Source organism: Rana temporaria, chromosome 1 (genome assembly GCF_905171775.1).
Source record: "Rana temporaria chromosome 1, aRanTem1.1, whole genome shotgun sequence".
Classification (NCBI taxonomy): Eukaryota; Metazoa; Chordata; class Amphibia; order Anura; family Ranidae; genus Rana; species Rana temporaria.
The window spans coordinates 586,268,735-586,293,652 of record NC_053489.1 but is presented as its reverse complement, the minus strand read 5'-3'; the positions used below and the strand labels follow the sequence as shown (position 1 = coordinate 586,293,652).

Here is a 24,918-nt window from a genome sequence, read left to right as displayed (position 1 = left end):
TAGAATCACTCACTAGGGAACTTACGTAACCCCTTCAGCGCCCCCTAGTGTTAACCCCTTCCCTGCCAGTCACATTTACACAGTAATCAGTGCAGATTTATAGCACTGTTCGCTGTATAAATGTAAATGGTCCCAAAAATGTGTCAAAAGTGTCCGATATGTCCGTCACAATGTCACGGTCACAATAAAAATCGCAGATCGCCGCCATTACTAGTAGATAAAAATGCAATAAATATATCCCCTATTTAGTAGATGCTATAACTTTTGTGCAAACCAATCAATATATGCTTATTGCGTTTTTTTTGTTTTTTTTGCTAAAAATATGTAGAAGAATATGTATCGGCCTAAACTGTGGAAAATCTTCGTTTTTTTTTATAGATTTTTTTGGGGATATTTATTATAGCAAAAAGTAAAAAATATTCCCTTTTTTTTAAAAATTGTCACTCTATTTTTGTTTATAGCGCAAAAAATAAAAACCGCAGAGGTGATCAAATACAACCAAAAGAAAGCTCTATTTGTGGGAAAAAAAGGACGCCAATTTTGTTTGGGAGCCACGTCGCATAACCGCGCAATTGTCAGTTAAAGCGACGCAGTGCCGAATCGCAAAAAGTGCTCTGGTAAGGAAGGGGGTACATTTTTCTGGGGCTGAAGTGGTTAAAGGGGGAAAAAAATACGTTTTGGGGGGTAAAAATATATTTTTCTTTGTTTCTGTTATAATTTTTTTTAAGTAAGGTATCTTCCTCCTACACTGATGGGGCTGTGCTGATGGGCGGGAGGGTGCATGTGATCAGCACAGGGCCAATCGGCACTGTCCAGACAGAGGGTCAGGGGTCATGCAGCCTTAAAGGACAGTCAGAGCAGAGTGAAAACTCCTCCTTCAAGCTTTAACCAGGGCTTTTGGCTGAACACTGCTAGAAGTCATAAGACTGCAATATACCAGTGGTGGCTGGTGCTCCAGCTGGGGGAGGGGGGGGGGTGCAAACAGACCACCTGACCCCAAACCCCACAACCAACCCCCCCTTCCCCATGGGTGGTGCTTACGCCTGCTCCTGGCTGCGATGCAGAGATGATGGATGCAAAGCTGATGACGGTGGCCATCTTCCGGATTTCCGTGCATCCTCCCCACAACTGGTACTGCCCAATACAATTGCTTCTCTTGGCCAATCGCGCTCCTCCCGCTTCCTGATTGGCCGGGAGGAGAAGCAGGAAGACAATAGCAAATATTAATTTGCTATTGTCACACAAGTGGATGGGCACCGCGCCACAAGCTCACCCTTTTTTTGATGCCAATTAGATCCTCATGCTCTAATCACGTGCTTTAAAAAAAACAAAAACATTGGATTCTAAGCGTTCCTGCGCCCCGCATGTATGGAGCAGCAGCCACTGCTATATACTGTTGATGAGAAAAGGCATTTAGCAGTTTATATTTACTAAAATAATTGCATTTCCATGTTCAGTGTACTGTGGGAGACCAGATATAGTGAATGCAGAGTCCTGGGTTTAGTAACACTTTCAGCTGTAAAAGCAGCGAACAGGTATGTACGAATCAGCAAAAATTGTACCCCCTGTCAGAACTGCCCACAGAACGAAACCCATTCAAGTTAATGGGACCATACCACTATTCCTGGGTTAAAACAGGCCGTGTCAGGGCAACATATAACGTCTCCTCACCGTCTGTCAAATACCATCTGAAAATCAATGCACTGCAGATCACTCTTCAGAGAGCCATGCTAGTGTAAACCAGCCCTTGACACTGACCCTAATTATATATTTTTTCTGGATAAGGCATAGTGCGTGAGAACCTAAAAAGGCATCTTGCGATCATAACGTGGTCTATAGGCAGAATAGGCCCCCAATTAATGTAGAAGGGAAAAGTCTTGTTTGGCCGGGTTCACACATATGTGCGGCTGCGGTTTCGTGCATGGGGTCTGGTGCGTCCCTGTTCACTGGTTCAGGTGCAAATCGGGTCTGAACTTTTGCCTGAATCGGACCCAATGATGCACAGCACCCTTTTTGAATACGGACTGCGGCCGCCCCGGACCTGGGTGAACCGGGTCCATTGACAGCCGGTCACACTCGCCTGTCATGTGAATTGGATGCAGAGAAACCGCATCCAATTCACATATGTGTGAACCCAGACAAATGCCAGGTACACGGGCAGGAATTTCTGACAACAAATGTTCGATGTGAGCTTTTGGTCGGAAATTCCGACCGTGTGTAGGCTCCATCGGACATTTGCTGTCGGAATTTTCGACAACAAATGTTTGAGAGCTGGTTCTCAATTTTTCTGACAACAAAAGTTCTTTGGTCGGAAATTCTGATCGTCTGTAGGCAATTCCGACGCACAAAAATCCTACGCATGCTCGGAATCAATTAGACTCAATCATTGAACTGAATTTTTCTCGGCTTGTCATAGTGTTGTGCTGTGAGCAAACATCCGTCGGGGGGGGGGGGGAAGGGAAACCCACTGTTTTGTTGTCGGAATGTCCGATCGTGTGTACGCCGCATAAGGCTCCATTCACCTGTGTATTTTGTAGCTCGAAGCTACAAAACGCTCAACATCAAAATTCCCGTTGTTTGTAATGCGCCTTTTCACAACTGATGCGAAAAAGTAATGGAGCTTATTTTCATGCAGATTTGGGCATTTTTGATCTCATAGACGTCAATGGGATTTCCTTAAAAAAAAAAAACTTGTGAAAAGTCTATGGGGCCAAAAGCATTCGATCCTGTCCCAAACCATCTCCTGAAGAGCACATCACTGAACACCCAAAAATCATCCAAATACCGTATTTATCGTGGTTTAGCGCGCACCCCTAATGTGGACCCGCATTCCTGTAAAAAAAAAAAATCATTTTAGTACTTACAGTTTGGGTGTCTTGCGCGGCGGCCTCGTCGGGTCCGGCGTCCGTCTGCGGCTTCGGTGGTGTCCTCCTCGTCGGGTCTGGCGTCCGTCTGCGGCTTCGGTGGTGTCCTCCTCGTCGGGTCCGGCATCCGTCTACGGCTTCGGTGGTGTCCTCCTCGTCGGGTCCGGCGTCCGTCTGCGGCTTCAGTGGTGTCCTCCTCGTCGGGTCCGTCTGTGGCTTTCGGTGGTGTCCTCCTCGTCGGGTCCGTCTGCGGCTTCGGTGGTGTCCTCCTCGTCTGGTCCGGCGTCCGTCTGCAGCTTCGGTGGTGTCCTCCCGGCTTCTCCCGCGCTGTCTCCCTGTCGAATCGCCGTTTCCCGCGCTCAGTTTGAATGCCTGCGCCAACATATACTGAATGCAGTACCCTCAGCTACATTCGGCCAGGCTCGGCTTTGCTTGTGCTCACGCTCTGTGACATTTATGCGTGAGCACGAGCGAAGCCGAGCCTGGCCAAATGTAGCCGAGTGTACTGCGCTCGGTATATGTCGGCGTATATCGCGCACCCACGATTTTCCCCTTATTTTAAGGGGAAAAAGTGCGCGGTATACGCTGATAAATACGGTACATTACGCTGAAGTGTTAAGCTTAATGAACACAGGACATTTTAAAGGGGAGTTCCAGCCAATATTTATGTTTATAAAAAGTCAACAGCTACAAAAAGTGTAGCTGCTGGCTTTTAATAAACAGACACTCACCTGCTCCAGCGTTCCAGTGACGCGCCGGCCGGGGCTCCGCTCCTCTCCCCCCCCCCTCCCCGGCCGGCGTCTTCATTGTCACTGTGGGCACCCGGCCGTGACAGCTTTCGGCTTCACTGCCGAGCACCCACTGCGCATGCGCGCGCTGTTTAATTGGACAGGCGATCGCTAGGACCTGTCACGTGTCCTAGGCGATCGCCTACAGGGAGGGGCTGCCAAAAGGCGATTAAGCTTAATCGCCTTTGCAGCCCCTCGGCGGAAGGAGGAAGTGGGACTGGAAGTCCCCTTCTCCTGAAGCCCCCACTCCCGCCCCAAAAAAATTACATGCCAATAAGATCCTGAAGGAAACGGCTGAATGAAGTCTGGTTTATGACACTATTACTATGTGCCGCTTTTTATTGCGATGTGGACGGCGGGGGTAAGGGGCCTTCCCACTTACCTCCTCCACCCTCCCCCCTCCTCCCCTGTGTTGAATACCCCCCCCTTCTCCCCCCCCCTCCCCCATCCCTTGTTTTTTTTTTTTTTTTTCTTTCTCTTTCTCTTTCTCTCTCTTTCTCTTTCTCTCTCTCTCCCTCTCTCTCTCTCTTTCTTCTTTCTTTCTTTCCACTCTTTTCTCCTTATCTCTCTTTCTCTTCTCTTTAACATGTATATCGAGGCTGGGTGTTGGAGGTGGACGGGGTATCCCGGGTCGACCCCTCACCCATCCCACTTGTACAAGGAGGATCCAAAGGGTGAATATGGGACTTTGTAAAAGTAGTCAGGGGATCTGGGTAGACGGTTATCTTTAGAAGGACATAAGGGGCATCTTACGTAATAACCAGTGAATATACTGCTTCTGGAGCGTCTGACTACGCATCCCCCTTGTGAGACATGTATGGTTAAGATGACTTACACGGTGTATGTATCTGCTTTATGATACCTGTCTTCCATGCTTAATTCATGCTTTTCTTCCCTCATGTATACATTTTGTTGTGTATCCTCTTGTGAGGACTTGCATTATCTGTTGATATTACGGTTATATTTGTATAATTGTCCATACCGGTTTGCTTTCAATAAAATCTTTATGGATAAAAAAAAAAAAAAAATTACATGCCAAATGTGGCATGTAAGGGGGTGAGGAGTGGGATAATCGGAAGTTCCATTTTTGGGTGGAACTCCGCTTTAAAACCTCTCCTTAATTTACATATAGTAAATGACGTTTAAAAACATCTTCTTTGCCACGTTTACTTGCCGCTCTTAGCCATGTTTGCGCTTTAGAGACATTTTATTTTTAATTATTTTACATTTTTTTAAATAGTAAAAAATGTATCTTTATTGAAAACACTGTAAAACTAAATGCGAGTTACCGCGTTTACAAACTGTTATGGGAATTTGGTGTTTCAAATGCCTCTGAACATCCGTCCTGAACGCATTTTTTATTTTATTTTTTGCTTTCCAAAAAATGCTTCTAAACTCCACTGCATAGAAATGACTATAAATGACCCTGTGTACATATACTGATAAGATGACATAGAGGAGCGTTCAGGGGCAGCTTAAAAAAAACACGCTGCTCCTAAACATCCGTTTACCAGCAGCAGTGTACATAAGGCCTTAGGCTGCATTCACACCTGAGCGTTTTGTCGCCTGAAGCGCGACGCTCAAAAACGCTAGAGGGGAAAAAAAATACATTATTCCCTATGGAGATGGTTCACATCTCCACTCCAAAACGCCTGAAGCTCAAACAAATCGGGCGAATCGGGCGGTTTGGGCGTTTTTGAGCGTTTCTATTTCACATAGAAAGTAATGGAAACGCTCGATTCAAGCGACTAGCGCGACAACGAGCGTTTGCTCGCTTTAATCAATAGAACATTTCACCCAGGCAGAAGATAAAAAAATCTACCAACATAGCAACAAGTGATGAAAAGATGATCATTTTTCCTATTGGCTAAAATAAAAAACGTTGAAGTACAAAAACGTCGGACGACGCTGTATGCAAACACGCAAATAAGCATGAATACGCGCGAACGACCTACGCTCAGGTGTTAATGTGGCCTTAGATATAGCAGAAACTCTTGGCAGATTTTTCTTTCCACGATCGTCTAAAAATTTAAACCAATGGCACTGCAATATGTCATGTGTGGCGGTGGTGCACATGAAAACATTGCTGCGTTGCTGTAGTGCATTGGTTTTATATGGGCTCCCACTGTCTTATCTGCCACTGGTTTTTGTAACTCCAGCCAGCTATACTTGTGACTTACACACACCCTGCTAATCAGAACAATCACTCTGCTGCCTCCAGGGTCAGCTCATTGCACAATGGTGAAGATGCTGAATCACTGCCAGTGAGAAGATTGGAGAAGCTGATAATAGAAAGCTGAATTGCAAAATCAGAAACGACAGATTTTACATGTTTCATCTGTCTGCTCATTGATTTGCATATACCCTATATATAAATCAACTGTGTTTTGCTTTAAAAGCAAATTTAGGGTGTAACATGACAAATGGTCACATTCCGCAGCCTCCCCCCACCCAGACCTATATAGTAGAGCTGCACATCTTTAACAAAACGCAATCTTGATTCAACCCTGCTCACAATCTCTATCCAGCATTTACATGATTCATTCATGCAAGTGCAGAGGCCTTCTCTACTCACTCAGAGCTGTAAACCCCCCCCCCCCCCCCCCCACAAAAAAAAAAAATAGACAGCCTGCCAAGTTTATCACAACATTGTGTGTGTGTGTGTGTGTGTGTAAGCACTGGGAGATAACTATAAACAAAAGTATCTTTTAGTTCTTTTAGATCAAAGGAATAAACTTCTGTCTGTGAATGAGGGCAGTTTTTAAGTGATTGTTAAGTCTTGTTTTAAAAAAAAAAACATGCTATACTTACCTCTGTGCAGTTGGTTTTGCACAGAGCAGCCCAGATCCTCCTCTTCTCGGGTCAATCTTTGCTGCTCCTGGTCCCTCCCTCCTATCGAGTGCCCCCACAGTCAAGCTTCCTATGGGGGCACTGGAACAGAGTCACAGTTCTGTGTATCCATTTAGACACAGAGCTCCGGCCCCACCCCCTCTCTCCCCTGATTGGCTGGCTGCCTGACTTTGACAGCCGTGGGAGCCAATGGCGCTGCTGCGGTGTCTCAGCCAATCGGGAGGAGTGTCCCAGATGGTTTAGACATTCGTGGACATCGCTAGAGAGAGATGGGGCTCAGGTAAGTAATTATGGCGTGCTGGGGAGGCTGCTACACACAAGGTTTTTTATCTTAAAGTGGTTGTAAACCCTTACAGATCACTTTTTGCTACAGGTAAGCCTATAATAAGACGTACCTGTAGCTACCCCGGATATCTCCTAAACCTGCATGGTTTAGGAGATATCCCCTGTATCGGCATGTGCCAACGTTATCTGCACATGCGCACTGAAGCAATGGCTCGTTGTGCCATTGCTTCAGCTAGTGTGCTGTTACCGGCAGCTCCCACACCCAAGCACGGGAGTGACGTCATTGCGGCTCCGGGCGATCACATCGCTGGAGCCCGCGATACCCTGACGTATCGCTGGGAGCGATGTCGCTGGCCGGAACGGTGTACTGGGCCCGCTGCGGGGGGCTTCGATCTAAGGTGAGCATTTCATAATGAGCTAGTATGCAATGCCTTTTGCAGATTTTTTATTTTATTTTTTTTATTGTGGGTTTGCAACCACTTTAATGCATAGAATGCATTAGGATTAAAAAAAAAAACCTTCTGCCTTTACAACTCCTTTTAAAGACCAAGCCATATATATAAAAAAAAACCTTCTGCCTTTACAACTCCTTTTAAAGACCAAGATATATATATATATATATATATATATATATATATATATATATATATATATATATATATATATATATATATATATATATATATATATATATATATATATATATATATATATATATATATATATATATATATATATATATATATATATATATATATCTATCATTACACCCCACATACATAGTGGTAGTAATACCTAATACTAATAGTGCCTGATTGTTGGGGTCAGTGGGGAAAAAAAAAATAGCTTCCCATTGTTGTCAGTGGCGGGAATTATGCCCTTTGTTGGTGTCAGTGGGATGAATAGTTCCCTAAGGGATGAATAAATGCAAGCAAAGGGCCAGATCTAGCCCATGGACTGCAGTTTGGAGACCCCTGCCCTATACAAAGCAAGACATTTTGTCTTGTATTTGCATTGGGACACACTGTATTTTGCAGCCCAGCTGGGGCTGGTGTGAACGAGCCAGACAACTGAGATAGCTATACAGTGTGTATATATGATGTGTCACCAAGTAAAAGACCAAAAGAAACATAGTTCAAAGGTCAGTGACCCTTAAAGTGATACTAAAAGCTTTGTTTAAAAAAAAGAAAATAATAAACATGTCATACTTGCCTCCACTGTGCAGCTCGTTTTGCACAGAGTGGCCCCGAACATCCTCTTCTGGGGTCCCTCAGCTCTCGCGGGTCCTCCCCGCATTAGGTAACCCCCTAGGAGAAGCGCTCTCCCGAGGGAGTTACCTTTCAGGCACGCTCCGGAGTCATTCATTCGGTGTCCACAGATGCCGAGTGTATAACTCGGCCCACTCCCTGCGCCCACGTCATTGTATTTGATTGACTGCAGCGGGAGCCAATGGCTGCGCTGCTATCAATCTATCCAATCAAAGCTGGGACTCCGTGGAGAGAAGGCTGGCGGGGATGTGCTGAGGTGATGAAGGGGCTTAGATAAGTAAAACGTGGGGGGCTGGTGACTGTTTTTTTTACCTTAACTGGCAATTGCCAGTTAAAATAGCGCAGTGCTGAACAGCAAAAAATGCTCTGGTCGTGAAGGGGGTAAAACCTTCCAGAGGTCGCTGTCCTACTGGTAGGAGAACCTCCACCCCAGTCTCAAGTCTTTTGCAGACTCTTTAACAGGTTTTCTTCTAAGATTGCCCAGTATTTGGTTCCATCCTTCCCATCAACTCTGACCAGCTTCCCTGTCCCTGCTGAAGAAAAGCATTCCCACAACATTATGCTGCCACCACCATGTTTCACGGTGGGGATGGTGTGTACAGGGTGATGTGCAGTGTTAGTTTTCCCCCACACATAGCATTTTGCTTTTTGGCCAAAAAGTTCAATTTTGGTCTCATCTAACCAGAACACCTTCTTCCACATGTTTGCTGTGTCCTCCACATGGCTTATCCCAAACTGCAAATGGGAGTTCTTATGGCTTTCTTTCAACAATGGCTTTCTTCTTGCCACTCTCCTTGCCCGGCCTGTCAGTTTAGGTGGCCATGTCTTGGTAGGTTTGCTGTTGTGCCATACTCTTTCCATTTTCAGGTGATGGATTGAACAGTGCTCTGTGAGATGTTCAAAGCTTGGGATATTATTTTATAACCTAATCCTGCTTTAAGTACTTACCAATGGCTGGACGTCTATAGACGTCCTCGGCTTTGTGGGGGTATATCTGAATGATGCCTGCAGCTACAGATATTGCCGTTTTCGGCCGGCGATTCCCTACACCATAAGAACGATCATAGCGGCTGTTCTGCCGCTTGATCGTTCTTATGGGTGGCGAGAGGGGACATCCCCCTCCCTCCGGTGCTACTACCGACTCACCTAAGGGATCGGTGAAGAGGCCCCGGTTCTTGACCATAGAGATTTCCGGCGGACCAGATGGTCGCCGGAGTCTCTATGATCATCGGAGGCCGGGCGCGATGTTATGTCACGCCCGGCCTCTGCATTAAAAAAAAAGACGCCGCTTCGGCTAGGAAGCGGTGTTTGTTTTTTTATTTTATTTATTTATTTTAATTTTTTTAGGCTTCCCAGCCTAGAGGTGAGATGTGGGGTCTTATTGACCCCATATATCACTGTAAAGAGGTACAATCGTGTCATATTCCTATTACAAGGGATGTTTACATTCCTTGTAATAGGAATAAAAGTGATCAAATTTGTATTTATTTTTTTAAAGTGCCCCTGTCCCCGTGTGCTCACACGCAGAAGCGAACGCATACGTAAGTCCCGCCCACATATGAAAATGGTGTTCAAACCACACATGTGAGGTGTCACCACGAACGTTAGAGCGAGAGCAATAATTCTAGCCCTAGACCTCCTCTGTAACTCAAAACATGTAACCAGTAAAAAAAAAATTAAAGCATCGCCTATAGGGATTTTTAAGTACCAAAGTTTGGCGCCATTCCACAAGTGTGTGCAATTTTGAAGCGTGACATGTTAGGTATCTATTTACTCTGCATAACTTCATCTTTCACATGCAAAAAAATTGAGCTAACATTACTGTTTTTTTTTTAAAGCACAAAACTGTTTTTTTCCCCAAAAAAACGCGTTTGAAAAATTGCTGCGCAAATACCTTGTGAGATAAAAAGTTGCAATGATCACCATTGTATTCTCTAGGGTGCTAAATAAAACATATATAATGTTTGGGATTCTGTGTAATTTTCTAGCGAAAAAATTATGATTTTTACATGTAGGAGCGAAGTGTCAGAATTGGCCTGGTTGGCAAGTGGTTAAACTTTATCCCTTTTATAATCTAAAGCCGCGTACACACGATAATTTTTCGGGTTGTAAAAAATTTAGTTTTTTTTTTTTTTAATGTCTTTAACCACTTAAGACCCGGACCAAAATGCAGCTAAAGGACCCTTTTGGGGATTCAGCACTGCGTCGCTTTAACTGACAATTGCGCGGTTGTGCGATGTGGCTCCCAAACAAAATTGGCCCCCTATTTTCCCCACAAATAGAGCTTTCTTTTGGTGGTATTTGATCACCTCTGCGGTTTTTATTTTTTGCGCTATAAACAAAAATAGAGCGACAATTTTGAAAAAAATTCAATATTTTTTACTTGTTGCTATAATATCCCCCAAAAATATATAAAAAAACAATTTTTTTCCTCAGTTTAGGCCGATACGTATTCTTCTACCTATTTTTGATTAAAAAAATCGCAATAAGCGTTTATCGATTGGTTTGCGCAACATTTATAGCGTTTACAAAATAGGGGATAGTTTTATTGCATTTTTATTAATTGTTTTTTTTTTTTTTTTACTACTAATGGTGGCGATCAGCGTTTTTTTTCGTGACTGCGACATTATGACGGACACTTCGGACAATTTTGACACATTTTTGGGACCATTGTCATTTTCACAGCAAAAAATGCATTCAAAATGCATTGTTTACTGTGAAAATTACAATTGCAGTTTGGGAGTTAACCACAAGGGGGCGCTGAAGGGGTTATGTGTGACCTTATTTGTGTTTCTAACTGTAGGGGGGTGTGGCTGTAGGTCTGATGTAATCGATAAAAGGGAACACACGATCGATGACAGCGCCACAGTGAAGAACGGCGAAGCTGTGTTTACACACAGCTCTCCCCGTTCTTCATCTCCGGGGACCGATCGCAGGGCTCCAGCGGCGATCGGGTCCGCGGGTCCAGAGGTCACGGAGCTTCGGACCGTGGGCGCGACCCGCGGCTGGGCATCATACAATCGTGTACAGGTACGTGATTGTGCCCAGCCGTGCCATTCTGCCAACGTATATCGGCGTTAGGCGGTCCTTAAGTGGTTAAAAACGATTGTGTGTGGGCTTCAGAGCATTTTTCAGGTTCTAAAAAACGGCCCAAAAAAAAAATTAGAACATGCTCTATTTTTTAACGACATTTTTAAAGTTGTTGTTTTTCGGGTTGTAAAAAAATGGTCATGTGTGGGCTTTAACAACGTGAAAAATCCGCGCATGCTCAGAAGCAAGTTATTAGACGGGAGCGCTCGTTCTGGTAAAACTAGCGTTCGTAATTGGAGTAAGCATATTCATCACGCTGTAACAGACAGAAAAGCGCGTCTTTTACTAACACGATATTAGCTAAAGCAGCCCCAAGGGTGGCGTCTTTCGAATGGAACTTCCCCTTTAAGCACTTAGGGACCGCCTCCTGGACATTTACGTCGGCAGAATGGCACGGCTGGGCACATGCACGTACAGGTACGTCCTGTGATAGTACCCAGCCGTGGGTCTCGGCCCATCGATCGTGTGATCCCTTTTATAGGGATACACAATCGATGACGTCACACCTACAGCCACAAACCCATATTAGGTCATACATAACCCCTTCAGCGCCCCCTTGTGGTTAACTCCCAAACTGCAATTGTCATTTTCACAGTAAACAATGCATTTTAAATGCATTTTTTGCTGTGAAAATGACAATGGTCCCAAAAATGTGTCAAAATTGTCCGAAGTGTCCGCCATAATGTCGCAGTCACAAAAAAAATCGCTGATCGCCACCATTAGTGGTAAAAAAAAAATTAATAAAAATGCAATAAAACTATCCCCTATTTTGTAAACGGTATAAATTTTGCTCAAACCAACCGATAAACGCTTATTGCGATTTTTTTTTTTTTTTTTTTACCAAAAATATGTAGAAGAATGCGTATCGGCCTAAACTGAGGAAAAAAAATGTTTTTTTGTTTTTGGGGGATATTTATTATAGCAAAAAGTAAAAAATATTGCATTTTTTTCAAAATTGTCGCTCTATTTTTGTTTATAGCGCAAAAAATAAAAACCGCATCAAATACCACCAAAGATAAGCTCTATTTGTGGGAAGGACGCCAATTTTGTTTGGGAGCCACGTCGCACGACCGCGCAATTGTCTGTCAAAGCGACGCAGTTCAGAATCGCAAAACCTGTCCGGGTCGTTTAGCTGCCTAAAGGTCCGGGTCTTAAGTGGTTATAGTGCCGCTGTACGTGTTGTACGTCACCGCGCTTTGCTAGAGCATTTTTTTGTTCACGATTGTGTCTAGGCAAGGCCGTTTTAATGATCAAGTTGAAATAAAAAAAAAAATTTCTAGAGCCTGAAAAACGTTGTTTTTTACAACCCGAAAAATGATCGTGTGTACGCGGCATAACCCTCCACAACTTTTTTCCTGACCTGTCTGGTGTGTTCCTTGGCCTTCATGATGCGGTTTGCTCACTAAAGTTCTCTAACAAACCTCTGAGAGCTTCACAGTACAGCTGTATTTATACTGAGATTAGATGACACACAGTTGGACTCTATATTTACTAATTTGGTGACTTCTGAAGGCAATTGATTCCACTGGATTTTAGTTAGGGGGTATCCGAGAGCTGAACACAAATGCACACCACACTTTTTCACATTTATTTGTAAACAATTTTGAAAACCATTTTTCATTTTCCTTCCAGTAGTACAGAAACTACTTTTGGAAATCGGTGTGGCGTTGCAGTGATTTGAACAGTGTCGTATGCTGCGATTTGACATGTCTAATTGGCCTGATGTGAACGGGGGCTTATTTATTGTCAAAGCTTAATTGAGCAAGATAAAGTTATAACTGATTAGTTACTATGTATAGCTGCACCAGATTCTGTGTGCATGAGTTTTAGTAATCCCCCCAATAATGTCTGCTTTGCAATAGAGGATTTTTGGTATGTTTACATTTTACTCTTTGTGTTTTTACAGATATTGCAGCCATGGCGGACTCGGTTCCTAACACTCCTCCTCCTCCTCCTCCCCCCCAAGTAGGGGCAGTGGTAAGTAGTGTATATTGCAGTTTACCAATCCTTAGATGTGGTGGCTGAATTAGTCCTTAGTCCCATTTCTTGTACTAGGGTGACAACTCTCGCTTGCTATACTGTAACTGTGGGGGAGCTGCATTATCACCCTAGGACAGGAACTGTCCTAAAGGCTACAGAACCCCCCCCCCCCCCCTTTAGGCCTTTTTCACACGGCCGTACCGTTAAGGTCCGCCTGTCAGTTTTTTTAGACGGACCTGACCGGACGCTCAATGCACCTCTATGGAGCGACGGATGTCAGCGGTGACATGTCCACTGACATCTGCTAAATTGTGACAAATTGAAACCCTATTTTACATTTGTCTGGCGGATCAGATGGGATGAAAACTGACTCTACGGTCCATCTTCATCCGATCCCCACATCTGTCATCTGCCTGCTCAGCTTGGATCGTCCGTGTGAAAGGGCCCTTAACCAAAAGTGAGCAGAGAAAATGTCATAGGGCCAGATTCTCCAATAATCTGCGGCGGCCTCGCGTAAGCTATTTACACTACGCCGCCGCAACTTACTGGAGCAAGTGCCGTATTCCTCAAGCACTTTCTCCGTAGTTTGCCGCGGCGTAGTATAAAAGGCCCGGCGTATCCCAGCGTAATTCAAAGGGGGTGGCTTATATTTAAATTAAGTGCGCCCCCGTGCCGATCGAACTGCGCATGCGCCGGGCTAAAAATAGCCCAGTGTGCATGCTCCAGTTCTCGACGGAAAATGTCAATGATGCCGACGTGTGCGTCATTGACGTAAAGTCGTATTCAAGAACGACTTACGAAAACGACGTACCCGACGGGAAAAGACGACGCGGACCTGACGCCATACTTAACATGGCATACGTCGGACTGGCGTAAGGTTACCCCTCATATAGCAGGGGTAACCTTACGCAAACGACGTAAGCGACGGTTGCGCAACGCGATTTCGTTCGGGAATCGGCGTATCAGGCTCATTTGCATAAACAAATGAGACCTGAACGTAAACGCCACCTAGCGGCCGGCGGCGAATTACATTTAAGATCCGACGGTGTAAGTGACTTACACCTGTCCGATCTTCAGCGTATCTATGCGAAAATGATTCTAGGAATCACTCGCATAGATACGCGGGTCAAAAAACAGAGATATGACGGAGTTTCCTGAGATACTCCGTCATAACTCTTCTGAGAATATGGCCCATAGTTACGGTTTACATACACTGCAAGTCAGTGTTTCCAATTTGTTGCAAATGGTATGAGTTATGTATCTTGCTCATGTTTTCTTCAAGCATCACTTTATTCATGGCTCTGCATATTGGATGTTTTATAGTATTATAAGCAGATACTGTACATGTAGCCATTAAAGCCTATAGATGAACTCCAAACTGGTTTATAACCTGAACCATTTCCTAGGAAGGGCTCCACATTTCATGGTCATCTTTGTTATGGATTAGTACATCCATGGAAGCAAGGAATCGGCCGCATCATGGGAACTTTTGTCAAGGGATAGTTAGTGCCATTATGGGCGCTGTCACTAGTAACTGTGTAATGTGTAAACTGTTTTTATACACAAGTATATTAATTGTGTTTTCTTTCTGTCTTTTTTTTTTTTTCTGTAGCAATTTATGATGGCAAATAAACTTGACACTGCAATGTGGCTGTCTCGATGGTTCACGGTATATTGTTCAGCATTATTTATTCTTCCTCTTTTAGGGTAAGTAATCACCCTTTGGTCTTGGCATAATGCTTTCAATTAAAACAGGGCTATAATCTAGATCTAGTGTTTAAAATATTAGGCTTAAAATCCTTTGCTTCATATGAGGAGATAAAAAAAAAAAAAAACAAGAATCAACAGACTGACACCATAAGCTTGTAAACCGCGAGTATGAGGGCCGGTGCATTCATAACATGAATATTGGTGTAACATGTTATGAAATGTGACTATGGGGTTCATTTACTAAAGGCAAGACCGTGTGTACGCTACTTTTTCTTTGGACAAATGTTCGCTGTGAGAACAGACAAACTTTCAGGCTAATCCGATCGTGTGTACACAAATCCATCGGACTTAAGTTCAAAGTACAAGCACGTATGCTCGGAACCAATGCTAAAGATCAGCCAGCAATAGCAGAAGTTGCTCAAAGGGTGGCGGTAAAGAGCTGAAAAACTGCCGTGAGTATGCATACCAAGTTCATGGCCAATGCCCATTCGGAGCAAAATCCACGGAAAAGTCCATTGAAAGTCTGATTGTGTGTATGAGGCTTAAATCTGAGGGGAAGATCTGAAATTAGGGAAAGCTCTGCTTTTTTTTTTTTTCCTTGCATGTCCCCTCAGATTTACAGCGACTGCACTTCCAGGTGTAGTTCAAAGTGGGATTTGCCTTTAGTATATAAACCCCTATATCCTTTAAACTTTACTTAGATGTTACAATGTCCCCATCAGGGTAGCCAAGATGTGCCTACAAGTGTCTTTGTGCCTCTCCCAATAATGTAGCCAGTTAAGCCCTACTGTAGTTGCATATCTATTTGCAATGATCAGATTTTGGAATGAACTTTTCAACAGCCTCCGTTTGGTTATGTGGGTGAACATACTTGGAACCCTTGAAATTGTCCTGAAAGCAGGTGGTACTCATGAGATATTTGAGTACAGGGGTCGACAATATCCGGGCGCCAGGTCGCATTGGCGACAAGAAATTGTGACCTCGCGATCGCGCGGCGGGGGAGGTGGGGGCGCACAGAGGCACAGGATCCCGTGTCTCCGTGCGCCGGTAATTGAGGCCACGGCCTTGTGAAGTCCCAAGCTCTTCCTTCTGTGAGCTGGCGCCATCTGGTGGTGGCCCTTGGCATTACAAGTTAAACAGCAATTCTAATGTAATTTTTCAGTATTTTCACTGCCATCTCCTTCCCTCTAATTTGAACCCCCAAACATATATATATATATATATATGTGTGTGTGTGTGTGTGTGTGTGTGTGTGTGTGTGTGTGTGTGTGTGTGTGTGTATATATATATATATATATATTATTTTTTTTTTTTTTATTCTAACACCCTAGAGCAGTGTTTCTCAACTCCAGTCCTCGAGGCGCCCCAACAGGTCATGTTTTCAGAATTTCCCTCAGATGAAATGGTTGTGGTAATTACCAAGGCAGTGAAACTGATCAAATCACCTGTGCAAAGTAATGGAAAGCCTGAAAACAAGACCTGTTGGTGCGCCTTGAGGACTGGAGTTGAGAAACACTGCCCTAGAGCATAAAATGGCGATCGTTGCAATACTTTCTGTCACGCCGTATTTGCGCAGCGGTCTTACAAGCGCACTTTTTTGGGAAAAAATACACTTTTTTAAATTAAAAAAATAAGACAACAGTAAAGTTATCCCAATTTCTTTTTTTATATTATGAAAGATAATGTTACGCCAAGTAAATTGATACCCAACATGTCACGCTTCAAAATTGCGTCTGCTCGTGGAATGCAGACAAACTTTTACCCTTTAAAAACGTCCAGGCGACGTTTAAAAAAAATCTACAGGTTGCATGTTTTGAGTTACAGAGGAGGTCTAGAGCTAGAATTATTGCTCTCGCTCTAATGATCGCGGCGATACCTCACGTGTGGTTTGAATACCGATTACATATGCGGGCGCTACTCACGTATGTGTTTGCTTCTGCGCACGAGCTCGTCAGGACGGGGTGCATTTTCTGTCTCCTAACTTTTTTAGCTGGCTCCTAGATTCCAAGCAAATTTGTCAAACCCTGTTTGAGTATTGAAATAGTTACTAGACCATGCCAACCAATAGGGTCACGACGTCTAGCTAGCTGCAGCAGCCCATCTGACTGATCAGACATCAACGCCACAAGATTGGTGGATCACTTGCTACCAGGGCGATTACACCCCTAGACATCATGACCCTATTGGTTGGCATGGTCTAATAACTATTTCTATACTCGGATATCTCATCGGTACCACCTGCTTTCAGGACTACTTCCTGGCATTGCTCCCTCTGTTCACACCCCTGTTCTGCATCTGGCTGTCTGTATTACTATGAAGCTCTGATGGCTTCTACTCAGGTCCAGTGGTGATTATGTGGGCTTCCATCTAGGTTGGCACCGCAACACACTATTAAGCGTTGACAATAAAACCTGGAAGCTGATTCGTTTCTGTGCACAGCTGCATCATATTTTGCCCACTCTAGTTTTAGTAAATAACCTCCAATGTGTATGCAGAGTGAATAGTACTACATTTTAGCTGACAAAAAGCTCTGTAATACTCAACCCATATTGAAAACCAGCTGTCCCTTCTTTTATGCATTCTGATAGCAAGAAATGCCATGCAGTTTTTTTTTAAACACCTTTACATCTATCCTTTTGTTTTATTTAGTGTGGTCATCTGTAATTTTTTTTCTTTTTCTTCATTTTCAGATTAAATGAAGCTGCCAGTTTCTATCAACGTGCCTTGTTGGCCAATGCTCTCACCAGTGCTCTTCGGCTGCACCAGCGGTTACCTCACTTCCAGCTGAGTCGGGCATTTCTGAGCCAGGCTTTGTTAGAAGACAGCTGTCATTACCTGTTGTATTCACTCATCTTCGTCAACTCATACCCTGTTACTAGTATCCTTTGCCACGTGTTCTCGTTGGACAGCACCTTAGTCTCCCAAACTGGTTACTCCCAAATTAGACTAAATTGAGTTGACAATCTTTACACAATAAATTCTGTGTATATTTAATCAGTTATCCAATCATGTGAAAAGCAGTTCTTTGTTTACCTATTTACTTTGACCATAATTGGATAATTTTAAGTCGTTCTAAAGGCTGAAGGTTATTTTTTTTTTTTTTTACCTCTATGCATAAAGGTCAAAAAAACTTCTGTGTTGCTCCTCCCACAGCCCCACCCAAATACGCACATGAGCCCCTCTCAATCCAGCGATATGCACAGGAGCCTCATCTGTCCTGGGGCTCTCTCCCCTCATTGGCTGACACAGCTACAGGAGCCACAGCCAGTTAGCCGATGAGGAAAGGGCAGGGTAGAGCCACGGCTCAGACTTACAGATGCAATGGGCTGGGCTTGAGTGATCACACACCAGTGCCTCCATAGCAAGTGGCTTCACATTGGGGTCATTGGTCAGGGGGAGGAGCTCTAGTTGGGGAACTGAGAAGATGATGATCAGGGCTGCTCTACGCAAAACCATTCAACGGAGCAGGTATTTTTTTTTATTTTTTAAAGCTGATGCTTTAAAGGGGTTGTAAAGGTACAATTTTTTTTTCCTAAATAGCTTCCTTTACCTTAGTGCAGTCCTCCTTCACTTACCTCATCCTTTGATTTTGCTTTTAAATGTCCTTATTTCTTCTGAGAAATCCTCACTTCCTGTTCTTCTGTCTGTAACTACACACAGTAATGCAAGGCTTTCTCCCTGGTGTGGAGTGTCGTGCTCGCCCCCTCCCTTGGACTACTGGAGTATCAGGACGCCAACTAACACACAGCTCCTTTCTCTATCTGCAATGTAGAGTGCGTCCTGACTCTCCTGTAGTCCAAGGGAGGGGGCGAGCACGACACTCCACACCAGGGAGAAAGCCTCGCATTACTGTGTAGAGTTACAGACAGAAGAACAGGAAGTGAGGATTTCTCAGAAGAAATAAGGACATTTAAAAGCAAAATGGAAGGATGAGGTAAGTGAAGGAGGATTGCACTAAGGTAAAGGAAGCTATTTAGGGAAAACAAAATTGTACCTTTACAACCCCTTTAATATAATTGTAGGTTTAAATATAAACAAACATACATACTCGCCTAGATGGATGCAGAAACAATCCAATGTTGCATCTGTCCCCCTCGTCGCCTATAAGACCGAGAACTGAGTGTTTAAAGACCGCTGTCTGCTCAGCGCTGGAAGAGCAGATCTCTCTGCTTTGAAAATGTTTCGAAATGAAAACTGTTAATAAAAGAAACCCAAAGACTGGGATGTCTGAGCTCTCCTTACAGTGGTTGTGTAAAGGCTTGTTTAAAAAAAACAAACGGACATGTTCTACTTTTTCAAGATGCCCCAAACAATCGGAAAGGGGATTCATCATAGAAAATTACTTTACCCCAGAGCCCTTTTTGCTGCCCTTCTTGACACCAGGCCATATTCCAAAACGTATCTGCATGCAGCCTCACTCTGCATGCAGATACACTCGCACCTGCCTGCTGCCATTGCTAAGCAAGCTCTGCACTGGTGGTCCTCCTGATCCCACAGCTAAATCAAATGTAGGAGATTGTCCTGGTGCTTGCTGGACTTTCTTGGGTGCCCTGAAGCCTTCTTCACAAATGCATATTTTCAAATATATGAAAATTGCCATCATAAAAAATGAGGCAGCAGACTTTGTGAAAATGAATATGTGTCATTCTCCAAACTTTTGTCCACGGCTGTAGATTGTATAGAAAAAAAAACAGAACATGGACAAAGGGACTGTCTTTTGTCTAGGTTGACTAGTACAAACTCATCAAGTATAAATTGAAGAGAATAAATCATGTTGTATTTTTCTTAATAACTTTCTTCAGTGAGCATCTTTCCAGTTCTGCTATTTTCAATGCTTCATGCATCGTCATGGACAAAAAAAATCTTGGATGTAAGTATTCTGTGTATGTTGATTATTAATTTACCCCCATTTTTCATCAAAGGCAAGGACAACATATAACCGTGGTCACTAGCCGGTTGTCCATGAGAAAATTTTGGTGGTCCGCAGGGGTTCTGCAGCAACTCAACAATGTGGTAGATGTATACCACCCCAATGTTTCCAGTGATGTTCTCAATGCGCTCTGACAGTCAATACTGCCATCACGCATTGATACGCAATGTCTCCTCTGTAGTTCTGGCTCTGTGAACTCAGAGGGAGGCCACAGGGGTAGTGCAGAGAACAGGAGGAGACTTTCAATTACAGTGTTGATCACAGGCTGGGAGGGAGCATGGAGTTTGAGCATATGGCTAAATAACGAGGTGAGATCCAATGATGAGTCTGTGCGAGGCAACAGTGTGATGCAGAGTGGGGGGAGGGGGCCAGAGAGCTAGAGCATAGTGTGTATAAGGCATGTAAAATTCATGTTACTGGTCCACGGGATTCAAAATTGTGAATTTAGTGGTCTGTGAGGTGTGACAGGTTGGCGACCACTGAATTTTATTTATATATATATATATATATATATATATAATCTCACAAAAGTGAGTACACCCCTCATTTTTTTATTATATCTTTTCATGTGACGACAACACTCAAGAAATTACACTTTGCTAGTATGTAAAGTAGTTAGTATTCAGCTTGTATAACAGTGTAAATTTGCTATATAACAATAAAGTGTCACGCTATATCGGTGAATTGATCCTAAGTATCATGCAGTAATTGCTCAAATTGATGGCCTTGGACTTCACAGCACAAAAATACTGAACATTTCCTAATGTAGCAGAACTTATGCTACATGCAGAGATGATTTCCTCCTTTGGGACCATGCACATGGATGTATTTGCAGAAGTAAAATATTCCTGTATTTCAGCACCCAGTGGTCCAACTGCTGAGTAATTTTGCCCATAAGAATTAATTTGGAAAATACGTTGTACATGGGTATGCGCATTTACAGGTGCATGTGTAAGGGCATATTTTCCAGAGTGCAAAAGTCAATGTACGTGTTATTCTTTAGGAGCGGGGAAAAAAATGGATGGCGTAAATTGTTAGTGGCACAATAGCAAGTTTTTCACAGGTTTGCGTTTTTGTTAAAATTTGACTGACATTGTGTTTGCTGTGAGCATTGATGCTTGCGCACTGAACACAAATGTCATGCAGATCATCCAACATCATTGTTTGAACCCGTGGCCTAATATTACATTGTTATTGTCGAGGGATGTGGGTCTGGTCTGTGAAGACCTGATGTAGATTTGCCCAGGCTAGAACAACTGTCTAAGTCCCCTGAATGGGAGAAGCCTCTGATATCCCTATACTCCCGATGTAACCAGAATGTAGAAGCATTCTGGCAATGTTTGATTCTACAGCATACTCCTTTGGAGCAATCTGTCAAAACATTGGAGGCCCAGGACATAATTAAAGGGGTTATAAAGCTTTGTGTTTTTCAGCTTGATGCATCCTATGCTTAAAGGTGAAAAAACGCCTTGCACTCTTGGGCCCCCAACCCCCCCCCCCCCCCCCCCCCGTTTTTACTTACCTGAGCCACGAAACTCCGTGGGCACGATCCCGCGATCGTTTCCCCCAGCTTGAGGCCGCTCTTCATTGGAGATTGATCGCAGCGCAGCCATTGGCTCACGCTGCTGTCAAATCAAATCAATGACGCAGGGGACGCCACTGTATCACATGGAACGCGCCCGCAAGCTAACCCCCTTGGGAGAGCGCTTCCCAGAAGGGAGTTAGTTCTTGCGGTGAGGAGCCGAGATAGCCGCCGAGGGACCCCAGAAGATGAGGATCGGGGCCACTCTGTGCAAAGCGAATTGCACAGTGGAGGTAAGTATGGTATGTTTGTTATTTAAAAAAAAAAAATACCTTTACACAACCTCTTTAATTCTGCATTTGGGCTTAGTGCTGGATGCTGGCTGTTCCAAGTTGCACGAGGCTTGGACCTGCGGGAGCCACTGAAACCAGGTGCCTGTTAAAATGTATCCACATTCTGATTAGTGATAGTTGGGTGGTTCTAATGAGGTGCCCTTTGGGGAGAGCAACAAATGGAAATAAAATATAGATTTTTGAGAAACCGAGACTTTGAATTGTTATGCAAAAATAAAGAAAGAGAAAAGTTTAGTGAGTAAAGTTCATATTGATAGCATTGTACATATAGACGTCATGTAAGGGGTTGGAGGCCAATGACTTACAATGCCTTGAAAAAGTATTCCTACGCCTTGAAATTTTTCACATTTTGTCATATTACAACCAAAAACGTAAATGTATTTTATTGCCATTTTATGTGATGGACCAACACAAAGTGGCACATAATTGAGAAGTGGAAGGAAAATGATAAATGGTTTTCAAACATTTACCTGAAAAGTGTGGGGTGTATTTGTATTCAGCTCCCCTGAGTCAATACTTTGATACTTTGTAGAACCGCCTTTTTCTGCAATTACAGCTGCAAGTCTTTTTGGGGATGTCTCTACCAGCTTTGCACATCTAGAGAGAAATTTTTGCCCTCTTTTTTTTTTTTTTGGCAAAATAGCTCAAGCTCTGTCAGATTGGATGGAGAGCGTCTGTGAACAGCAATTTTCAAGTCTTGGGCATTCTAACCCATGAATATGCTTTAATCTAAACCACTCCATTGTAGCTCTGGCTCTGTTTAGGGTCATTGTCCTGCTGGATGGTGAACCTCCACCCCAGTCTCAAGTCTTTTGCAGACTCTATCGGGTTTTCTTCCAAGATTGCCCTGTATTTGGCTTCATCTATCTTCTCATCAACTCTGACCAGCTTCCCTGTCCCTGCTGAAGAAAGGCATCCCCACAACACAATGCTGCCACCACCATGTTTCCTGGTGGGAATGGTACAGGGTGATGTGCAGTGTTAGTTTTCCAACACACAAATCATTTTGCTTTTAGGCCAAAAAGTAAAATGTTGGTCTCGTCTGACCAGAGCACCTTCTTTCACATGTTTGCTGTGTCACCCACATGGCATCTCGCAAACTGGACTTCTTATGGTTTTCTTTCAACAATGGCTTCTTGCTATTCTTCCATAAAGGCCAGATTTGTGGAGTGCACGACTAATAGTTGTCCTGTGGACAGATTCTCCCACCTGAGCTGTGGATCTCTGCAGCTCCTCCAGAGTTACCAAGGCACTCTTGGCTGCTTCTCTGATTAATACTCTCCTTGCACCGGCCTGTCGGTTTAGGTGGACGGCCGTGTGTTGGTAGGTTTGCAGTTGTGCCATACTCTTTCCCAGAGCTTTTTTTCTCAGAAAATAGGTGCAGGAACTCAACAACGACCCCGTTCAGATTTCAAAAACAGTAGAAGGGTCTTAAAGGGGCATTAAATATCAGGATTGCATTACATACAGAGTACAGAGTTCAGGGGGTTACACACAGAGTGCAGAGCTGTCACTTGTAAACACAGAAACCAGACTTCTGTGTTTACAAGTGATTGTAGTGAGCAGACACCAAAGGGTCTGAGCCAGAGGTGGTGGAACTGAGTTCCCCCAAGTTCCCCCTGAAAAAAAGCCCTGCAAGTCTTTCCATTTTCAGGCGATGGATTGAACAGTGCTCTGTGAGATGTTCAAAGCTTGGGGTATTTTTTTTATAACCTAACTCTGCTTTAAACTTTGCCACAACTTTATCCCTGACCTGTCTGGTGGTGTGTTTCTTGGCCTTCATTGTGCTGTTTTTTCACTAAGGTTCTCTTAAACATTAAATACTAATTGGGTGACTTCTGAAGGCAATTGGTTCCCCTAGACTAGAGTTTAGTTGGGGGTTGAATACAAATGCATGCCACACAGATATTTTTTTTTGAAAACCATTTATAATTTTCCTTCCACTTCACAATTACCGTATTTATCGGGGTATAGCGCGCTTTTGGTGTCTTGTGCGGCGGCCTCGTCGGGTCCGGCGTCCGTCTGTGGCGTCGGGTCCGACGTCCTTCTGCGGCGTCCTCGCGTCCTCCCCGCTTGTTTCCCGCGCCGAGTTTAAATACTGCGCCGACATATACAGAGCGCAGTACACTCGTGTATCGTCGAGCAGGCTTGGCAACTCTCGCGCTGACGTCCTGTACGTCCAGGACGTCAGCGCGAGAGGACCCGAGACTGCCCGACAATACACAAGTGTACTGCGCTCGGTATATGTCGGCGCAGTATTCAAACTCGGCGCGGGTATCGGCGTATACCGTGCACCCACGATTTTCCCCTGATCTTCAGGGCAAAAAAGTGCGCGGTATACGCCGATAAATACGGTATGTGCCACTTTGTTTTGGTCAATCGCATAAAATACATTTACGTTTTTGGTTGTGACATGACAAAATTTGGAAAATTTCAAGGGGGTAGGAATACTTTTTTTAAGGCACTGTAACTTCCTTCAAAAAATGTTTAGCTAAACCGCGCATACGGGAATTCCTACATAAGAGACTTACTAACGCATTTCGTCAAGGTATAGTTATAGAGATTGACGCAGAAGACCGTATCCAGAGTTTGGGCGCAATAAGGTCTTAGATGATCTTCCAATTGTACCTCAAGGGTTTGTGTACTGGACAAGCCTGACAACAAGGTTATCTGTAGTGGCAGTATGGGACTTTTGTGTGATGGGGACTGAGTGTTTTGAAGGAGAAGTTCACTTTTGGGACCATGTCAGATGGGAAATTATTTTATTTGTTTACAGTTACCAGTGACGGCTTGATTATTACTACTGGAAGACTGTCTGCTGCTTCCCGAAACACTTATGAAACAAATTTTCTAGTGATGGAACCACAAAGACTAGTCAAATGTCAGGACAAATCTGACATGGCCCTTAAAGTGGAAAATGACATACCTTGTGTGTGCATATGCTTTTGGATTTGTTCAGGTAACATGCAGAGACCTGGCTTTTTATGATGATGAATGGTTTTATTTAATGATTTAACTTTCATAATTAAACCTTGTATTTTTATTCCCTCGGTTTAGGCCAAAGGTGCAAACAGCATGGCACTTGTCAGGTCTCTTCTGGACAGAATTAATGCCAATCAGCAGAATATACTGAAGTTCATCGCTTGTAATGAAATCTTTTTAATGCCTGCAACTGTTTTTATGCTGCTCAGGTAACTCCTTTTTAATCATTTCTAAATTGTAAGCTCCAGAATAAGACAGTTTATATAGTAGAGCAACATGTTAAAGCCTTTACTTAT

At 43.7% G+C, this 24,918-nt stretch overlaps 1 protein-coding gene across 3 annotated transcripts in view; it reads left to right on the top strand.

Annotated features, from left to right (window-relative positions):
* The window catches only part of TMEM33 (transmembrane protein 33), a 47,063-nt gene that overhangs the window by 2,101 nt on the left and 20,044 nt on the right, over positions 1 to 24,918 (top strand). For 2 of the 3 annotated variants that reach the window (XM_040335030.1, XM_040335031.1), the window contains exons 2-6: positions 13,052 to 13,122; positions 14,738 to 14,832; positions 17,526 to 17,713; positions 19,638 to 19,705; positions 24,698 to 24,831. In XM_040335030.1, the coding sequence (XP_040190964.1) occupies positions 13,063 to 13,122; positions 14,738 to 14,832; positions 17,526 to 17,713; positions 19,638 to 19,705; positions 24,698 to 24,831 (545 nt within the window). In that variant the 5' untranslated portion in view covers positions 13,052 to 13,062. Of the gene's footprint in view, positions 1 to 598; positions 618 to 13,051; positions 13,123 to 14,737; positions 14,833 to 17,525; positions 17,714 to 19,637; positions 19,706 to 24,697; positions 24,832 to 24,918 lie in introns of those variants that run through there. The other variant, XM_040335032.1, reaches the window with a different exon arrangement.